The 23,157-nt window shown below is 33.2% G+C and overlaps 1 protein-coding gene across 7 annotated transcripts in view; it reads left to right on the forward strand.

Moving 5' to 3' along the window:
* Positions 1-523: 523 nt before the first annotated feature.
* The window catches only part of LOC112044157 (uncharacterized), a 62,610-nt gene continuing 39,976 nt past the window's right edge, over positions 524-23,157 (forward strand). Inside the window, exons 1-2 of one of the 7 annotated variants that reach the window (XM_024079905.2) lie at positions 524-681; positions 2,961-3,155. In XM_024079905.2, coding sequence (XP_023935673.2) covers positions 3,087-3,155 — 69 coding nt within the window. In that variant the 5' untranslated portion in view covers positions 524-681; positions 2,961-3,086. Of the gene's footprint in view, positions 720-1,100; positions 1,204-2,917; positions 3,156-23,157 lie in introns of those variants that run through there. The other 6 variants (XM_024079904.2, XM_024079906.2, XM_024079907.2 and 3 more) reach the window with 6 other exon arrangements.

Consider the following 23,157-nt stretch of genomic DNA (forward strand, 5'->3'; position numbering starts at 1 on the left):
GAACATAAAATACTATAGTATTTACTTTACTTAATTGTAGAAATGTCCCGTGCCATGTAAAAAGAACACTGGATATTAAAATTTACAAAATAACATTTTAGAACAGCAGTACAAGTAGTAAGTATAGAGTGAGCATATTTTCTAACTGTAAACTGCTTTAAAATTTTCAGTAATTTAAGGGTATCTCATTCACTAACTTGGTACCTTTCGGAATATTATACTAAATATTATGCATAAATATTCATTAATTATTGCGGAAGTCAGTTCATTAATTAATAATTAATTTATTATTGATTGATTGTAATTGATGAGTACATACAAGAAACAATGTAAATGTATGTATGCAAACAATGAATGCGTGTAATAGCAGCTGTATAGTTAAATGAACATCAGTGCTCTGTTTATATGACGCTTTCATACTGTACTCATTTGGGTTCCGAAGCGACTCAGCGGGTGAACCGGTACCATCCATGACCGAATGTCTCGCTAGGTATTGTAGTACGTTCAAGGACGTGAGTGAAGTAGGGATCAAAAGCCTGGCGCGGTAGTGAAGTGAATCCGAATAGACTATCGACCACTTAGTCTCGAACGAAACGCGCTCAGTGGAATACGCGTCGCGAAAACATCGATAAAATCGACCACAAAACATCGATAACGCATATTTTATTTTAAAAGAATATTGTAAAGGTTCTACTTTCAACTTTCAATAAGTTACTTAGGTACATTGTTGTTAATATTCTGCAGTTTTAGAAATATTTGTGCTAACATTTAAGCTTTTGGAAAAACTTTAAAGTTTATCCAAAGGTGAAGAGTGAATGTGCGGGTTCATCAATATCGATAGTCGATATCTTATTTACAAATAAATACTCAAACATTTATTTTAATTAAAATAATTTATTATTATTAGTCGATGATATTCATCCCTAGTGACACTTGTTGTAAAAAATTTAAATAAGCCTATAAATATATAATTGAATTGAAATTATAATTTAATTTGATTTTAATTCTATTGTTATTATGTTAAATATATCTGTGATTCATAATTTAATTTAAATAGTCATATAATTAACTTTACCAGGTGATTCATTTAAGAATTATATATTCAAGGTTGATCCTAAATTAGGTCAATTTTAATAATGTAAATAGCATGGTTTTGAATGAACTATAATAATTCATCCGCGAACTGTTTCGCAAACTATACGAGTAAATATAGCGATTTAATATTATTGTTACTAGCTTTTACAACACAGCCGGTTTCTTAGAGCATGGATTTTATAATTATTAGTATTAAATTTTATCTTCAAGTCATTTGAATTTATACTTAATTAACATTCGGACCAGACAACTGACCATTTCGCTCGAACTTTATGACATGGACATGGATCTCGCAGCGTTTTTATTACTTTGATTGTATTTAATCCGCAATAATAAACGTTTTTACACATTTATAACGAAATTTTCACGTGTGTTTTTGAATATTTTAAAAATCCTGTTTGTAATTTTTTTTATTGAATTTTACATTCACAAAATATATACACATTAATAACGAATTTTTCACGTGTGTTTTTGAATGTTTTAAAAATCCTGTTTGTTAATTTTTTTATTGAATTTTACATTCACGTAAATATGTACTTAGTATCGACTTAAATATAATACTAAATACAATAGTATATAATAAACACCAAACACCTGGTCCTGGTATTGGTAGTAATGGGTCCTGGCTATGATAAAATTTGTTAAATGTTATCTCTCCAAGGAATTCTCAATAGCAACTCGGAGTTGAGAAGTTTTTGGTGGGGTCCGTGCCTTGACGAGCTCGTTAAGCCATAGCTCCTGGTCAATATTAAAAGCCTCTTATGACGTCTGTAGTGGTAGCATTTCATTTAAAGTCTAAGCTTTGACAGGTTAAATTTGAGAGAACCTATGTTTAATTCCGGGTCGTTGCACTTAAAAATATTCAAAAAATTCTAAGTTCGATTTTCAGTTCATGCAAATGCAAATTTGGTGACGTTTTCTGGCTGGTGGGAGGCTTCGGCCGTGGCTAGTTACCACCCTACCGGCAAAGACGTACCGCCAAACGATTCACGATCACACAAGTGAGATTATAATAAATTAAAAAAAAAGTCTTTCGTTGAGCCACGTACCGCAATGTTTTACGAGGTATATGAGTATATATGAGACTTGCAATTCTTTTAATTAAACTCGCTACCAACTTAAATTGCATGTTGACACTTATCAGATGAGATGTGGTCAAATAAAGGAAACAGAGTTTAAAAATACCGAACCAAGAAACCCTGTTACACCATAGAATCCTCTTTTTTATTTCTTTTACAACTAACCTAGTAAATAATCTAATTCACTGTTGCACTCATCATAATCTACACAATGTATGATTGTATGTATCACCAAGAAGCTCCGTACCGCTCAGCTTAATAGAATCTTCAGTGCTAAGTAGTTACTAAAATGGTGTAATCTTTAATTAGTAGAATTAAGGCTAGGTTTTCTTAAATATTATTGATCGATTACTTCTTCACATTTATTTTTTCTTCATCTTTTTATTTGTTTGTCATTTTTCTTTTTGTATAGAGTAGGTTAATATTTTGTGTTATGTACCCAATGTAAGCATTTCGTGTTTGCTTCAAGGAGGCACAATTACATGAGGATGAATAGAAGCTATTTTTAATATATGTTAGGTTAAGTCATTGTGCCAGTTTAGTAAACCAATAAAAAAAACAAACATTTGTATGCAGCTCCTAATTGTTATGTTAGCTTAGGTATAGGTACTTTAGGACAGACCCTAATTGTTAGGTTAGGTATAGGTCATCAGGTCATGTACTAGCTAGTAACAAATAATTCACTACCTTTACAATATTCTTCAAAACAAACAACAAAAGAGCTTGTTATATGCCTATTTAAGGAATTTACGTTTGAGGAAAAATAACCAGTTAATTTGATTACAGCGCAATTTATTCGGTATTAAAGTCAAATCTTGCATCTGAGCACATTGTTAAGTTGCGGGCTGTTGCAAGTTCTCACGCACACAATAGTGATGTCAATCTGACTGTATCCAGTGCACAAGTGTCGACATGTCGGGACGCAGGCAGTATTTTTGGGTGTTCGCAACACTCGCCTTGTTTCTTGTTGCTGTTGCTCAGGTAAGATCTTATTATTATTTGATCTAGATGACGCCGCGTGGTTTCCGTTCCCGTAGGAATACGGGGATAAAATATATCCTGTAGCCTTCCTCGATGAATGGGCTATCTAACACTGAAAGAATTTTACAAATCGGACCAGTAGTTTCTGAGATTAGCGCGTTTAAGCATAGAAACAAATACACTCTTCAGCTTTATATATAAATAATTTTAGTAATTTTTGAAGGCTTACATAGGCTTTTAGAAATTATACACTGGTTTGGATAATAATTGGTTTTCTTTTAATTCCTGGAAATAAAAAAAATCAGACATGACTGTGTCTTTTCGAAATTTTATATACCTACAGTTAGTTTTATTTTTATAGGTAAACATATTTTCGGCGACTTTATTCTTTTTTTGAATTCCATATCTCAAAAAAAGAACGTAACCCTTTATGTAACATGCCAAAAGATGCCATAGATGTGTCAGCTGCTTAATAATAAGTAGTTATTGATGAGGTGGGTAGTGTTCTAATTTTTCAACAAAAGAATATATGAAATAACGTCTTACTCATAGATTTATAACAGATAGTATTCACAGAATTCGTAAGTTGTTTTATGTGCCCCGAAATGGGAGCCCTTGACGCGTCACTACGGTACGATAAGTACGCTTGTGTGCGTGTCGGCGCAGGGTAATTAGCTTAGCTCTTACGCTCACGTAGTAAATTGATAGGTGTTACGGGTCTATAAGGTCATTAGTCTAAGATCTTACATTATATAAAATTATGGTCGCTGAGATTGCCAATCAAAAATTTTGGAAGCATTATTCCATTTTGTTTCTTCTTCTTTCTAGAACCATGACTACAGCTTGCAATGCTCTTTCGGCTCATTATTACCCTTTCAAACTAAGGTGTCGATTTAAAACAAATTCATCTTTTTTTGCCTGGAAGTTATCATTGTGTGGATTAACTGTTGCTACCTAAGTTGTTGTAATATTATTTCATCAAAGTTAAACAGAGTACCTACTATCGAGTTACGACTAACACTGCACATATACAAATTACCAGATAGCTATCAGCTGACCAATTGAGCATCTTGTCTGAACATAATTAACACAAGATATACAACATTATGTCTTTAATAATCAATACTGTTAGCTAATAAATTAGCAGCTTTAATGAACTCATCGTAAAATACCTACTCACTTATTTGGTCTTTATTAACAACCTATTAAAATTAACATTAAATCAACAGCGAAATGTCTACCTATGAGTAGGTACCTACTGTGTAATACCCACAAAAAGTTGTCAGTAGGGATCGGATTACATTTGTTACATAGATTCTCAATTTCGTATATGCCAACTAACATACGTCAAAGTTAAATTAGCCTGCAGTTCAGTCAGCTCAAATTCCTAAAAAACATTATATAATGACTCATTTCTTTCCAAACATGCTATTAGCCGATATAGATTATGTGTAAGGTTTCTTTTGAAAGCGGCCCATCAATAAAACTTATAAAAGCAACGGAATAAAATAACACAAGCTGGAATGTATAAACTGTATTTCAAATAACTTATTACTCATTCTTAAACAAATCGTTACTTTGGTAGATGGATAATACATTAATTAAATTTTCTTCACGCCACATAATCCATGTTCCCCTCTTTTTTCATAGAGTATATATCACAATACCCTACCAACCTCAGAATAAAACCATAATCATTAATAAACAGTACAGATTAAAACATTTATCTGGAAGAAGGAGTTTTTATATGTTGTCTTATGTATTTATAATTATTTAAATAATTAAAAATCTAACATTCGGCCATACTGACTACAAGTTTGTCCTCAAACTTTGTAAACACAAATAAATTCTAACATTACATTATTATAAAGATTCACTGAACTATGTCTCATAGTATTTAAAATTTTAATTTATGTTTATTACCACAACTCATTAATTCTCCAATAATTTCTAATTATAACAAAAGTGAGTCCCAATTAATCTATTATTATTACTACTTGCTAAATTCACTGATTTACAAGTAGTAAAATTCAATTTTGTCATTACAGATATTTTCTAATTTTAAACCTTGATTTAACAATATGTTGAAACACCCTACAATACATTTAATTATTCTTTAAGAATTATATAATTATAGTTTAACAGATTTCTCATTCAATATTTACAAATTGTGAATACAGACCTATACAGATTTTGATAGTGATTCTATTGATAAAAATCCAAACACTTAAATTCAGTTAAACTGGTATGTTAATTCTTGTTTTTACAAATTTGAAATAAATTCAATCTTTAATCACTTCCAGATTCAGTCCAATTACCCAAATTCATGACAAAATTGTCTGTCATTTTGTCATTCCTAAACTAAACTAAAAGTTATGTTAATATAAAGTTATAACTATGAAACCTCGATTCTACAGAGACAGTTCTTATAATCGCATTAGATCATACAAGTAAATCATGTACTTTGACGAAAAACAACATCTAGCGAGGTAGGTCTTATGTATGTCTGAGCTTCCAGATGACAAGAGGGAACTTTACTCTAGACAGAGACTTATTAAATATTGTAATTACTTAGACAGAGTAGTAGATTAATTTAAAGCAATAAATACATAGACGATATGTAATATTTACAAATGTAATGTCTTTATCTTCTAATATTTGTCTGAGCTTCCAGATGACAAGAGGGAGCTTTACTCTAGACAGAGACTTATTAAATATTGTAATTAACTTAGACAGAGTAGTAGATTAATTTAAAGCATTAAGTACATAGACGATATGTAATATTTACAAATGTAATGTCTTTATCTTCTAATATTTGTCTGAGCTTCTAGATGACAAGAGGGAGCTTTACTCTAGACAGAGACTTATTAAATATTGTAATTAACTTAGACAGAGTAGTAGATTAATTTAAAGCATTAAGTACATAGACAATATGTAATATTTACAAATGTAATGTCTTTATCTTCTAATATTTGTCTGAGCTTCCAGATGACAAGAGGGAGCTTTACTCTAGACAGAGACTTATTAAATATTGTAATTAACTTAGACAGAGTAGTAGATTAATTTAAAGCATTAAGTACATAGACGATATGTAATATTTACAAATGTAATGTCTTTATCTTCTAATATTCGGCCATCCTTACTAAAAGTTTGTCCCCAAACAACACAAGAATATCATGAAATTATGACATTACTATAATATCAACTATAAATAGAACAATGTTAACAATAAAATTTTATAATTAATTATCACACAGCATCCCATAAGTTATTTAAAAGAATCCAATGAAACTATAATGAAATTCTTGATTTCTTCTATATACTTTTATCATAAAAATGTTAAATAAGAATAAGAGTGATACATATTATAAATAAACATAATGTTCATGTGAAGCTTTTGTCAATCAACTTATCTATTTTCATCATTTCAAAACATTATTTATATTTGTCAAATTCGTCATCATCGATTAATGGCATCTGCACCGAACCCCTCACCACCCAGTCCAGAACTAGTAAAGTTACAGGACTTTGTGATCGTGTTAGACTTCCAGATGATGTGTGACATCTGCACCGAACCCCTCACCACCAAGTCCAGAACTAGTAAAATTACAGGACTTTGTGATCGTGTTAGACTTCCAGATGATGTGTGACATCTGCACCGAACCCCTCACCACCAAGTCAAGAACTAGTAAAGTTACAGGACTTTGTGATCGTGTTAGACTTCCAGATGATGTGTGACATCTGCACCGAACCCCTCACCACCAAGTCAAGAACTAGTAAAGTTACAGGACTTTGTGATCGTGTTAGACTTCCAGATGATGTGTTGCATCTGCACCGAACCCCTCACCATCAAGTTCAGAACTAATATAGTTACAGGACTTCATGATCGTGTTAGACTTCCAGATGACATGTGATAGAAGATAATCAAAATATAAAATCAGATATAAATACATATACATACATTTTTAAACGACTTCAAAAAAAAGGAGTTTATCAATTCGTTGGAATCTTTTTATATTTATTTATTTATTTTATTTTGCTGTGTAATAATCAATAGAGAAATTATTATACAACAAATATATCCATAATCATTCACAAAACAAATAACGGTATATTAGTCGTCATAACACTACTATACTATAATACTGTCTAAAATATTATCGATAACACCGGCCGACAAATGAATACTTTTTGAACGTTGTTTTGATTTCAGTAAAAATTATCAGTAATTTATAGTATTTTGAACACAAAAATACCTGCACAATTACTCTATCACATCAATTTTTTTTTACAAAAAGGAAAACAAATTTTACTTTAAAAGCTTCTAACATACAGCAAAAATAACAATATCTGTATGATTGTCTTGCTTTCACTATATCATAGGTAGTACCAAAAGGTAGAGATTGTCTTTTGCTGTATGTCCAGTGTCCACTGCCTTAATTGTTCAACACGATTAGTACAAACTGCAGAGTCCACGATTTTATTTGTATTTTGAAGTCAAAATAAGCTACATATTTACTATACATATTTTCCACAAATTTTTCAGTTTTTGCTTAGAATCATAAAGTTTCAACAAATGTAACAAAATATATCTGGACTATTGTGACACTTTATAGAAGACGTTATGTTTATCAGACGTTTTCCAACAACAAAAAAAACCATTAACTAAAATATATATATATATTTTTTTAACAAAGGCACTATAACAGCTTATTTCCACGAAACGCGTTACAAATAGGTGTGTCGTTGTTATAACTGAAGTAATTTCTCATGAGAGGTTGCTTAATTCAAAGAAAGAGTGCCAAAACTCGAAAATTTCACTGAAAAATCAAAACTAGCGAATATATTAATTTTACTAAAAATCTGATGTGATATGATAAAATTAGGTCTGATTTCGTAATCAGCACTACAAAATCAGTAGAAAAAAAATAATTATATCTTGGACAACAAAAATCGTGTCGGCCTGTGTAATACATCTATCCTTATATTAAAATTTTACCAAAACACAAATCGTCATCAGTAAGTCATAATTAATGAATAACATCATGGATGTGAGCAAATATTTAAAATATATGTACATATGATATCAAAACTAATAACTCTCAATATAATACATAATTATAATATCATCATATCATAAATAAAAAATACTAAATTTAAATCGTGTGTTATCAATACATAGTGTAACTTCTCTCATCTTTGTGATTTGGGTCAACTGTCGAATAGGGCTGTGTTCAACCCAATGATTATCATGAGAATCTCATATATCCCATGTTCATCAATCAATATCCATGCATCTCGGATCTGTAATCAAATATTTTCACACAGTATCACATAGCTCAGTCACTTAATCGTTCAGATAAATATCATACTTGTTTGACAAATAATTTAATTTAACATAACTAGCATACCTAGCATCCAAGAGAAAATCAGTCTATAATTGAATGAACCTTAGACCCGGTACATAAAATGAAATAAAATGTTAAACATGTCTATTATCTATCAATTTACTTTAATTCAGACAAAAGACTCTTTCTCTTAAAGAAATGTTTTTTTTTTTTAATGATAATAAAGACTTCTTGAAAATATTGCGATTTATGATTGTAATAATTTTAGTATGTAATCCAATCCTAGTAGTTATCACTAGATAAGAAAAGATGATATTTGACTATGTATTGTATAATTATCTTCAGACTACCCCTTTTTTTGTAATAATAGTAGCATAAACCTGTCTTAGACCAGACCACCCCCTTTGTTATATACCTCTAGTTTGCTATCAGAGGTTTTACCTATTCATTAATTTTAGTATATTCTTTTTTTTTTTAATTCTGTTAAATTTCTTTTTTTTTTTTTTTTTTGGCTATATCCATTAATTATTTTACTGATGTAATGATTTAAGTCTCTATATTGATTCATACTTGATGCAGACCACCCATCAGTTGCATGCAGGTACCAACAACTCGGTGGCGTGCACTTTGTAGATGCACAAATGTACTGACTACCTAAGGACCCAATACAAATCTATATTCAAAACCTATACCACTTAATATGTTGGCCAAGGAATTTTCTAATTTTTTTTTTTTACCTTTAGTGTACTAGTATACCCTAGTTAAAACCTTATGCACATATCATTGTAACCATCCGAATATATAATTCTAACCACAACCCCATAATAATTACTAATTTTCATAATTATACAAAATGTTGCAATCTAATAAAATGCTAGAAATAAACAAATGAGACATGGATTAAATACACTAGTGTATCTGCAAATAATAAACTGATTGATTGAATCTAAAACAACAGCAATAGTATGGTTAATTTACTTGTATGTAGAATCTATACATCTGCACATGACCATTAATGAAAAGAGAGCCCAACGTCACCCACCCACAAAACTGTCAAAATATGTCTTAGACAAATATTTTACAACCTATTTATGGCAATCTGTGTCTCTTTACTTGAAGTCCATACAGACTGGGCTCTAAGACAATTTGTGATCAATGATATTATTATAATTAATTATTTATTACTCAATTGTCACACAAGTAACTTTTTAATATCACCCTAAAAAAAATCTCCAATTTAATTAATTATAAGATTTCATTAAGATGAATATCATAATATCTCTTAGTACTCTTGTAGATAAGCCGAATATAATAATATTCATGGATAAGAATCATTTACTGTGTTGCTGCAGATTGTTAATAACTGTTCTATACTAAATAGGCTGAAGGCATGTTGTCAACGCTTGAATAGTTAAATAGGTATTCAAACATAACTACAAATTTATTTTTCAAGAAATCTATCAATCCAATTTCTTAAAAGATTTAAAAAAATTTATATTAAGTACATACAGTAATCTACATAATGATATATCTAAGCAAATCCTATCTGAAAATATTGTAATAGCTGTCTCAAAACTTGTTATCAGGTACCTACATCAAGGCCTAAAATAATACTTGAACCATTACATAAAACTTCATATATTTTTAATTTTTATGTTATTCAGTCATAAAAACTCACATATAACAAATGTATAGTTTGAAGTTACAGGCACAAAAAAAAACAATATTTTAGTTAATTCATTTTAGTCCCATGTCAGCAACGGATGTAATGTAGTTCTATAATTAAGATTTCTCAATATTACATTATGCCAGTGTCCTACATCCTAACAACCCTAGAGTGGTCTGTCTTCATACGTTAATTTCTTGAGCAGTGTGTATGTGTGTGTGTGTGTGTGTACTTTTCACTTAAATGATTTTGGTTTCCTAGATATAGTCATCTAACAAAAATGTTTTGACAATAAGCCAGACAAACTGACAACCTATCAACCATACTTAGTTTCACCTAGTGATTATTTATTCTTTGTAATTTTATTTCATATTCGTCACAACTGAATAATTTATGAGGCTGTTTAATCAAAATAATAAAACTCACCAGACACCTAGTTTAATATATTTAGACATCATTGGTATTTCTCATCCGTCAAACCAACAGGATTCCATCTCATATAACTCTGCAGCTAACACCACACATGCATCTTTGTATTTTGTTATTAATTTACACGTTCTTCTCTGTTCTCTCGCAGTTTTTCAAATAATATCCTCTTATGAGTGCTGTTGGACTGTTTGACTGTTTTGCTCATAAATATCGTCAACATGGTATAAGTGTGTTACGTTTACGTTTCTTCATTCTTGTTAGATATTGTAAGCATCGACAACCGACATCGCATAAATACTTTTACCGGGACCAGTGCGGCGTGCGTCCCATAGCCGTCAGTGGTATACATACTTAATGGTTGTACACACGTATGATTTTTATCGCATTTCTCGTAATGTAAACCACTGTTTCCCAAATTCACACTTCATTTAAATGCCGTTACATTTTCTTTCTGTAGATCGACTTTAATGTAGGTAATGACATCGTGTTCGTAGGTACTCTCACTTCTGATAAAAGCAACGGAATAAAATAACACAAGCTGGAATGTATAAACTGTATTTCAAATAACTTATTACTCATTCTTAAACAAATCGTTACTTTGGTAGATGGATAATACATTAATTAAATTTTCTTCACGCCACATAATCCATGTTCCCCTCTTTTTTCATAGAGTATATATCACAATACCCTACCAACCTCAGAATAAAACCATAATCATTAATAAACAGTACAGATTAAAACATTTATCTGGAAGAAGGAGTTTTTATATGTTGTCTTATGTATTTATAATTATTTAAATAATTAAAAATCTAACACTTATAACTCTGGAACAAAATCTTTTAAACAAATTATAAAAAACCTCAAACACACATTTTGGTTTACCATAAGAAACCGTTGCCCATTTCCGTTATGGCATGCGCTGCCATTACATTGCTATACTTCCTCACATCATAACTAATTAAATAAGTAATTAACAATCGAGTTAATATGTATATACGTTTATTTATGCAATACGTAAGTTGTTTTTACTAACCGCAGACCTGAGTCATTGAACTATTGATAAGGCGATATCGGGAAACAAAAACATCTACTTGACCCCTTGCGGCGCCGATTGACCTTCTGTGACCGATATAAAGAACAGTAGCAAAATTAGCCACTGTGAACAATGCCCTAGTTCTGTGTGCTTACGGGACTAGGTCATTTGATTTGCATTGCTTATTTAAAACGGGCTTTACTAGCAGTTTTAAAAATCAAGTTTATTTTGTGAGTCTACCACATAAATAAAAGCCGACAGAAAACTCGACAGTCGTTATTTAAAACATTATATTCATAATAACATTTCATTTTGATCATTTGCAATATTTATTATTATATCATGCTGAATGAAAACCGTTCCTAATTTTTAGCATGTCTGTCGTTGAGAAATTCTTCAATTGTTGTTGTTTGATCTCTTGTCGATATGAGTGCTTACTGTATTAAAAACTTTGAATGTTCATGACATTCAAAGTTTTTACTACAGTAAGCACTAGAAAGAAAGAAAAGTGATAACATAATATGTATTTATAATGGTTGTATTGCATCAATGCCATCTACAGGATTTTGCAGTATTGTACCAAATTTTCAAACTGGATTTAGATAGATAAAACGTGAATTAAATAATGAACAACAAATTATTATTTTTCGCGAAAAATATACGAGTGACAAAAAACTTTTTCAGAATACATGGATGTAAAAGACCTTAAGTGTAAAACCATTGCTTGTAGGTACAGTACCTACAGGCAATTGGAGGTAAAAATACAAGACAAAGCCTTTGCAATAAATCCTTGCATTATATACATAGACAAAATAAAAGAAACAAAGTTATTATTTGATTTTAATTTCGAATTTTATTTTTAATTTAATGTAGGACCCAAGCTAAGCTGATAATAACTAAAACGACCTTCACTAGTGTCTCGGTGTTATTAGTCTTGCATCATTTACAAAAATGAGCCGTGGAATTGATTTTTGACGCCATTGCGAAAAGTTTTATTTGTACCGAGTATAGGTTTTTATGGACTTGTTCAAAAAAGTCGTCTATATAAACAATAATTTGGTGTTTTACAATAGTTCGATGGCGTAATTGTGATATCCGATTTCTTAGTAAAGTTTACTTTAGTTGATTTTTACCCGATTTTTCAAAAATACTAAAAGTTTCTCAATTCTATCATAACACAAATAATAACAATTAATTTACGGAAAAGCAGGTGGTTTATCAAATGTTCATAGAGTAACAAAAATTTTCTTTCAGGCTCAATAGCTTGGAATAGTTTCTACAATTGGAGTACGCTCTTCAACCTTCGATAGATAAAGTAACAAAAGAGATTTAGGTATATAATAAATTGTTCAGGTTTGGTGTAAATCGGTTGAAATAATATTATAGTAATTGTTAGAATCGTCAGAAAAAGTTCTGAGAGGTTTTATCGAAAACCCTACGCACAAAACAATAGGATAAAATTTTTTTTATAGATATATTTTTTTATAAATATATTCTTCTTTCTAGAATTTCTTCTCTTCTTTATAGAATTCGCGATGGCATATATTTATCCATTAAGAATGCCATAAATGTATCAGGTGCTTGATTATAAGTAGTTATTGATAAGGTGGGCAGTGTTCTAATTTCTCAATCAAAGATTACATAAAATAATGTCATAATAACATTATAATATATTATGGTCACTGAGATTGTCACACAAAAATTTTGGAAGCATTCTTTCTTCTTTCTTTCTTCAACCATTCTTCTTTCTCGAACCATGACAGCTTGGAGTCCTCTTTCGATCCTTTCGAAGTAAGGTGTCGATTTAAAACTATGCCCATATTATTTTGGCAAAAATGGTCACAACAAAAGCTTACACCGATTTTATTCCGGACGAAGTTACGGATAAATTAAGAATAACTTTTGGCTTTGGCTAACGGTTAAAGTATGCAAGGCACGACCGCTTAACATTATTTTAAACGTTCGTAACACTATTATCAAATTATAGGCAATTGTTGTGCAATTTCGATTGTGTAGATACTATTAATAGTGCATTATGTTACCGTAGCTATTATTAATATGGTGTTCTTTGTTAATAATCGGTGATTGTTGTCACGATTCACCTGTAGGGCGGTCAATTGACTGATACCGTGAATATAACTGTATAAAATTGTAGATATATCAGCTTTTCGTGGAAAATAGCTAAATAAAGTTATACATTGTTGAAATTGGCTACAAATTAAGGTCAATTGACAAAGCATTGAAAACTACAATGTCTTAAATCGACAATCACGTCTTTGTATTAAGGTATATACAAACGCGTTTGTTGCAAAATGTCTGGCCGTCCTAAACTGCTATTAGGTATGCTCTAAGAAACTGTGTGGCCAGACCTTCGATGTATTATAAAACTAGCTAACGCCGTGGTTCCCGTTCTCGTAGGAATATAAGGATAATATAGGCATATAAGGCGATAAATGGGCTATCTAACAATGAAAGAATTTATCAAATCGGAAAAGTAGTTTCTGAGATTAGCGCGTTCAAACAAACAAACAAAAAAACTCTTCAGCTTTATAATATTAAGTGTAGATTTAATGTTTCGCATGCCAAGTACGGTACTATATGGTATGCAACTATGGACTGGCATGATAGGTGATTAGTGCTTGGGAACTTGATTTTTCATTTTAATATGTTGAGGAAAGGACTGCGTGAGTGAGAAGTCGTGCATCGCTAATCACCTCCCGGCCCGCGTGGACCATCGGGAGTATTAAGAACGAATTGGCCAAGCTATAGGAGCATGTACATGGACTTTCAGTTTTTATAAAATCGCGAAGATCTGGCTACCGCGGGCGCGCAAGTTAAACTATAAGTCTAAGCTCGTCCATTGTTTAGTTGCCGTGTGGAGATTGGCCGCGTTGAGTAACGTAGCTTCATAAACTGCAAATTAGTGTGGGCGTCAAACGTTTAAAATGAAAAGTGCCTTTTGAGACTCAAGTTTAGAATAACAGTTGGGTAACAAAGCTGTTTTTGGAAAGAAATATCTATACTTATAATAAATCTGTAGAGAGGTCAATTCTGTACATGAAATATATTTTCTAAATAACTATCAGGGAGTGATTAGTGATCGATACTGGTGCCAAAAATGCAATCAGTAAAATTTTCGTCTGTCTGTCTGTTTGTCTTTCTGTCTGTCTGTCTGTCTGTATGTCTGTCTGTCTGTCTCTCTGTATGTTCGTTATAGAAACAAAAACTACTCGATGGATTTTAACGAAATTTGGTACAATTATTCTTCATACTCCTGGGCAGGTTATAGTTTACTTTTCATCACGCTACAATCAATAGGAGCAGAGCAGTGAAGGGAAATGTTGGGAAAACGGGAGAAATTACTCAATTTTATAAGCTTTAATGGGTAGGGTAGGGTAGGGTAGGGTAGGGTAGGGTAGGAGTAGGGTAGGGTAGGGGTAGTTAAAAGTTTACATCTACTTTCACGCGGACAAGTCGCGGGCGTCCGCTAGTAGTTAATAAATATATACTATTGAGTTTCTTATCAATTCCTCACAGTAATCGGTGGTAGTCACTAGTCAATACAAACAGCAAAACTATTTTCAAAAGTGCCTGTTTGAAAAAAATGAATTATAAATTTTAGAATTCGAACTGGTGATAGAATAAACAAAACAATTAATATTTAAAATAGTTACAATTGACGTTTCAAAAGCACTTGTAAAGTGAGCCTGTAAACGAATTTGAATTTGATAATAATTTGAAGTACCTAATGGTCTCAGACCCTGTTCAGGATACGTATTAACAGAAGTTCCATAATATTGAAATTTAAGTTCAAGCTACTTGGGATCTGATCTTTTTATTTATATGTTTTTTTTTTTATTTTCTACAAGTTAGCTTTTGACTACTATCTGACCTGATAGTAAGTGATGATGCAATCTGAGATGAAGTAGGATAAAAAAAACCGCTTTCGGTTTCTACACGACATTATACTGGAACGTTAAATCGCTTGGCGGTACCTTTTTGCTGGTAAGGTGCTAACAAGTCATGGCCGAAGCCTCCCACCACTTGGACCAATTAAGAAAACCTCACTCGGTCCAGTCGGGGATCGAACCAGGACGGACGTCATGGTGAAAAACTCAACACTGAACTCATGTAGATACAAGCTATGGCATTGCGTAATGTCTATCCGTATTAACAGACAGACAGACAGAACAAACACCTGCAATAAGTTGAAAGAGACATGCCTATATTGAGATGAAGAGGAAACAGCTTGTCATTGTATCGTAATTCGTAATGTTCGTTATAAAAGAGACATTTGTTTTAATTATTCATTATTAAATCATTCGCATTAGCTTGCAGGATATTACTAAATGTAAATACATTTAGCACCATATTATAATTGCACAATTCGAATTAATTTAGCAACAATATTTTCATTTAGAGGCGTGATAGCCCAGTGTTTCATTAACAAAATGTCAAATAATTAAAATACCGAAATACATTTACATAGTGTTCGTAAAATGATACTCCAACTCTCAAAGTGAGTCTATATTCACCCCACAGGGATCGAATATATATCGATTAAATCGATAGCCATGATAGCCCAGTGGATATGACCTCTGCCTCCGATTCCCGAGTGCATGGGCTCGAATCCGGTCCGGGGCATGCACCTCCAACTTTTCAGTTATGTGCATTTTAAGAAATTAAATATCACGTGTCACGGTGAAGGAAAAACATCGTGAGGAAACCTGCATACCAAAGAATTTTCGTAATTCTCTGCGTGTGTGAAATCTGCAAATCCGTATTGGGCCAGAGTGGTGGACTATTGGCCTAACCCCTCTCATTTTGAGAAGAGATTCGAGCTCAATAGTAAGCCGATTATGGGTTGATCAAATCAAATCGATAGCTATGCAATTTTGTTCGTAACACTCCCGATGTAACGCGCGGGCCGGGGGCGTGTAGCGATGAATGAAAAACCACGTCACTTACCCTATTTCACAACCGCGCAGCCTTTCCCCCTGTCGCCCGCATATCATAGGAGTGTTATCAACGAAATTTCCGGACTATATTAAGTCGCGATTTGTCATTTTATCATCACTATCCGCTTTTTTAAAAATTCGTATACTTTGAATCGTTAAATTATAATCGTGTCTTTTTCAATAAAATGCTTGTGTTTAGTAAATAATAATATCAAAGACAAACTCTCTATGATATGTAATTGGTTCCAAATATGGTAACTCCGATCGGTCAAAAGATCAGAGGGCACATTCGTAAATTCTTTGTTTTAGTGGTGCCATATAAGGGAGGCAATTACCTATGTAAAACTTTTCTTAACCTTAAAATAAAACGGATGACTTCATTGTAATATACCTATGCTTTAATCGCGCGTAAGTTTCTTAATAACTAGGTATTTATAAGCTTAGCATTTATATTAATTTACACTTTCTGTACGTTTAAAAAAGAGCACGTCATGGGAGATGTATAATTATTATTTGATTTTAACAAAAAAAATCAACAGCAAATTAACAATATGTCTTTATAGGTAGGTAATTATAGTATACTGCTGCTTGACTCTGTGCTTACTGCATACAACCACTGCATATTTAATAACATTTGTCTGTATTATATTTATTTTTGTTATTGCATTTAAAAAGGATTACCTCATTTTGTATAGTTTGCTTTCAAAGCTTACCCATACCAAAAACTGTTCAACCGACACATACAAAACATCTTCTGTAATACAAAATTGCATAAGTAACAATTATAATTGTACAATATTTTTACATAAGTAGATACAAATACATTAGTGAGTCACAGTCAATAGTTCACTGACATACAGTTGTAGTAAGTAACAATACATTACACTAACTGGTCGAGCTTACATAACGAACCGGTCAAGTTCCGAGCGAACACGCATAGGTTTAACACGGTATGGTTCCGTAATCGAGTTAACTTCAAAGAACTTGGTAGTAAGATTAGAAAATTAGGATGGGGAGTCAGGTATTGTGGTCTTATTCGCTTGTGGAGGTTATTTATTTATTTAATTCATCTATATCTATACTTATAATAAATCTGTCGAGAGGTCAATTCTGTACATGAAATATATTTCCAAAATAACTATTAGTAGGTGATTAGTGATCGATACTGATGCCAAAAATGCAATCGGTAAAATTTTCGTCTGTCTGTCTGTATGTTCGTTATAGAAACAAAAACTACTCAACGGATTTTAATGAAACTTGGTATAATTATTCTTCATACTTCAGGGCAGGTTATAGTATACTTTTCATCACTCTATGATCAATAAGAGCAGAACAGTGAAGGGAAATGTTGGGAAAACGAGAGAAGTTACTCCATTTTTATAGTGATTCTACTGTAAGGGCTGGATTAAAGAGGTCTTAGGGAGGACGAAGTTGCGGGCGTGAGCTAGTCTATACTATTCTATACTAATATTATAAAGCAGAAGATTTTGTTTGTTTGTTTGCTTAAACGCGCTAATCTCAGGAACTACTGATCCGATTAAAAAAATTCTTTCAGTATTAGATAGCACATTCATCGAGGAAGGCTTTAGACTGTATATTTTCCCCGTATTCCTACGGGAATGGGAACCACGCGGGTAAACCGCGCGGCGTCAGATTAAAATATGGGAACTGGTTCATTGACCCATTGGGTAACCTGAAATTGGAGTATAATTTGAATCCTAAGTAGATCCGGATATTAAAGTTTTTGTTTCTTTTAAGAATTTAATTTGGAATTCTGACAACATCAGCGTAGCATCCTGGAGTGGGGAAGCATATTGGTACCTTGGAATTCGTTAGAGAACTTTAAGCTGTCAATATCTGCTGTTATCGTTAACGTCTAATAGTATTATCGCCTTAAGCTCGCCAACCCCCATAAGAGTGATGTGGTCTTAAACTGCCACTTCATTAGGAGAGAGGCTTGACCTCGCAGTGGACTTATTAATAGGCTTCCTCTTTCCTGTAAGAAAAGTATAGAACTTAAATCATCACACTAGTGCAGTGCAAGTTGGTGGGCTAAATTCTTTTTTTTTTTCTTTTACAAGTTAGCCCTTGACTACAATCTCATCTGATGGTAAGTGATGATGCAGTCTAAGATGGAAGCGGGCTAACTTGTTAGGAGGAGGATGAAAATCCACACCCCTTTTCGGTTTCTACACGACATCGTACCGGAACGCAAAATCACTTGGCGGTACGTCTTTGCCGGTAGGGTGGTAACTAGCCACGGCCGAAGCCTTCCACCAGCCAGACCTGGACCAATTAAGAAAATCTCAATCGGCCCAGCCGGGGATCGAACCCAGGACCTCCGTCATGTAAATCCACCGCGCATACCACTGCGCCACGGAGGTCGTCATTAATTCTTAGGTCGACTCGTTAATTGTTGTACAGTCAGACGAGTGGGCTTACATTCATACATCAATGCTTAATTGCTTACACTAGTCCGACATGACGCATTAATATAAAGGTTGTTATTTTGTTTTACTACGGAACCCTGACGAATCATCTATCACGGATTTGACAGTGATTGTGCAGTGCAGAGTTGAGATTATGATCTGCCTTCAATGTGGTAACGCGCGTTGTCGACAGATGCTCTTGTAACTTCCTCTTTTCTTTTTTGATTCTGACCACGAGACGTGTGATTGCGTTGTTGTTTGACGAATAGCCTTGACCAGTAACTTAAAGAGTACCAACATTGTAACCGCTAAGAGTAAGCATGATTTACAAAAAAAAACTAAACATAATTTATATTGCAATATATTTCCAACTAACCGAGAAGTTTTCGTATTAAAGAAATTAAAATATCGTTTAATTTCTTACATCAGATCGAGCTGTACGCAGCAATAAAACTAAAATAAGCGAAATAAGAACATAAACTTACCAAATAAAGGTTTCAGCACAATACTAGCGCTGATTTTCATTGGAAGCTGAAATCTCGGACGTGAGTTTATTAACTTGGACGGGTACAAGATTTTTAAAAAACATTGGTTTTTTTTAAAAACCTATGTATAGGTTGGTATAAAATGAGAATTGCTAGTCAATTGAATAGTATAGACAGTTATACGAAAAAATATTTCGAAAGTGCGAGTCAGTAACGTAATCCTTTATGTCGAGTTTTGTGTTGCTTTAAATCGGAAACCAACCGCGAAGGAATTGAAAAGATATATTTATTATTTCCGTAAATTCATTTGCTGCTCATAAAGCTTTGAAATTAATATTGCTCATGCTCAGTCATCTGTGACGAAACAAAAAGAATATTCTTTATATATTTATGTATTAAGTAGTTCGTAATGCACGTTTTATACGCTTGGTACGGCCCCATCAAGCATGAAGTCTGCATTATAATAAATATGATAACCTAAAAACCTATTTAAAATATTTAATTCCACGTCAAAATAGATTAAATTTATTAAGGGAAGTTAATTATTGAAAATTATCTGAATATGATATTGTTATGGATGAAATATGTTGAAATTTTAAATTTTTAAAAGTGAGAACACGTTAAGACGTCAGTTGGTGTAAGCGAGTTGACATAATATACGAAATTGGCGATTGTATGTAACAAATGTCATCCGGTGCTTATGCACCTAGCCTCCATGGCGCAGTGGTATGCGCGTTGGATTTACAAGACGCTGGTCCTGGGTTCAATCCCCAGATGGGCCGATTGAGGTTTTCTTCCGGCCGGCCGGCTTCGGCCGTGGCTAGTTACCACCCTACCGACAAAGACGTACCGCCAAGCGATTTAGCGTTCCGGTACGATGTCGTGTAGAAACCGAAAGGAGTGTGGTTTCATCCCACTCCTAATAAGTTAGCCCGCTTCCATCTAAGATTGCATCATCAAAAAAAACCTACACATGAGAACCTCATGGTTATCATACGTTTTGTCAATTGATTTGATGTTTATTTTAATAGGTTGTTAATAAAGACCAAATTAGTGAATAGGTCAGCAGGTTATTAGGTACCATACAGTGATAGTAAAGAGTGAAGCATCAATTTATCAACTTAACCACTTGAACGACTGGAAGTGCGTGATGACAGAAAATTTAATTAAAATATTGCATTGCATTCGTAGATAGGAATACATAAATGAATAAATGCATCATAAACACATTTATGCATACAAAATTCAAAAGTAATCTTTGTTTCCTGTATAGTATAAAAACCAAGTTTCCTGTATGGTGGATGCTTTATTTTTTGTTGAGCGTACAATTTGAATTAGTAATATGTTTTGGAAATTATATCAAAATATAGCCTGTCTGAAAATGGAACAGGCTATCTAACAGTGCGAAAACGACCAAAATATCTTTTTCCTACAAAATTACGCATAAATCTAAGGCGTAGGTGTAAGCCCACGGATATAAAAGGCGTAGGCATAAGCATTCTATATGTATTTTGGCTAAGCCTCATGTATCCGTATCTACACCGGCAACTATTCTCATATTCAAAACGATACATACCAATGATGCTTGGCCGCAGAAATAAGCATGCTAGTAGTATTTCTCCGACCAACTCTATCTCAAAAAGTTCTACTATTCATCATCATCATCATTATCAACCCATATTCGGCTCGCTGCTGAGTACGAGTCTCCTCTTAGAATGAGGGGGTTAGGCTAATAGTCCATCACGCTGGCCCAATGCGGGTTGGTAGACTTCACACACCCAGAGAATTAAGAAAATTCTCAGGTAAGACGGTTTCCTCACGATGTTTTTTTTTCACCGTTTAAGACTCGTGATATTTAGTTTCTTAAAATGCACATAACTGAAAAGGAGTTGCATGCCCCGATCCAGATTCGAACCTACACTCTCTGAAATCGGAGGCAGAGGTCATATCCACTGAGCTATCATGGGTCAAAAAAAGGACGAAAGGTTCTACTATTACTGACTTGTAATTCAATTACTATTGGTAATTAATCTTGTATGAAGTTATGCTTCCAAGAAAATAAATGTGTCACAAAGCAGTTTTAAGTTTAAACCACAAAAACAACATACGCTAATGACTTTTCATCTAAACCCCAAAATGAGTCAGGATGAATCAACATCACCTACTTGATGTGCTTTTTCTAGAAATAAATCATGACATTATTCATAGTAGGTTATAAAGAATTCAAAGATGGGTTTGAATGAATGAATGAAATGAATGAAATATACTTTATTGTACACCAAAAATAATAATAACAGGCAAGAAATTAACTTAAAAACTAATGTACAATTGGCGGCCTTATCGCTAATGAGCGATCTCTTCCAGACAACCAATCGAAAAAAGAGAAAATAAATACAAGGAATAATGCATAATGACGGGTGTACACATAAAAAGAGAAGTAGAAGATATATTACACTTAGATAATCTATACTAATCTATACTAATATTATAAAGAGGTAAAGTTTGTAAGTTTGTAAGTTTGTCACATTTTTTAAATGGGGTAATCTTCGGAACTACTGGTCCGATTTTAAAAATTCTTTCACCAGTAGAATGCTACATTATCGGGGAGTGCTATAGGCTATATTTTATATTGGTATCATATATATTAGCCGAGTTATCACAGTTTTTGTCATACAGGTCGGACTGAAAATCCTCTTAAACAGACTTATTCGCATGCGCTGCCTTAACTATTGTGTATAATGGAAATTAATGTATAGAGACTTTATGTATCTTTAAAAGTTCTACAAAAAAGTCCGCGACACCATATATCTATCTTCTATATATTAGCAGATATAGTACCTTTTGTGTTTTAAAAATTATTAATTTTATATACTTAGGTTTACGTCATTATTTATACAACTAAACTTTAATCCTTATTAAAATAAATTATTTAATAATCACAAGGATATTATGAAGATAAGATTTGCCCTTTACAGTATGTTAATTACTTAAATAGTTTAGGAGATAATACAAAATTTCTAAAAGACGCAGAAATTCCGCTATATGACGCCCCGCGCTTACATTTACGTAGTTCCCGTTCCCGTGTGAATATGGGGATCAAACATAGCCTATGACACTCGCAAATAACGTAGCTTTCTATTGGTAAAACAATTTTCCAAATCGGTCCAGTAGATCCAGAGGTTACCTCCTACAACCACACGAACTTTACCTCTTTATATTATTAGCATAGAAGTCTCTATTTCTCTTGGTCATACCACCACTCTCGAAGGACTGGACCGATTTTGCTATGTACCGTACCGTAGGGGTAGTATAGAGGTAGGGTAGGTTTAGGGCCGGGTTTAGGGTAGTGGTAGGACAGGGGTAGAGGTAGGGTAGTGGTAGGGTAGAGGTACGGGTAGGATAGGGAATAGGGTAGGGGTAGGATAGGCGTGAGATAGGGGTACGGGTGGGATAGGGGTAGGAAAGGGATAGGGTACGGGGAGGGTAGGGGTAGGATGGAGGTAGGGGTAGGATGGGGGTAGGGTGTAGGTAAGGTAGGGGTAGGGTAGGAGTAGGTTTGGGGTAGGGTAGGGGTAGGGTAGGGTAGGGGTAGGGTAGATGTAGGGGTTGGGTAGGGTTGGGGTAGTGGTAGGGTAGGGGTAGTAGTAAAGTTGA

Source organism: Bicyclus anynana, chromosome 13 (genome assembly GCF_947172395.1).
Source record: "Bicyclus anynana chromosome 13, ilBicAnyn1.1, whole genome shotgun sequence".
Classification (NCBI taxonomy): Eukaryota; Metazoa; Arthropoda; class Insecta; order Lepidoptera; family Nymphalidae; genus Bicyclus; species Bicyclus anynana.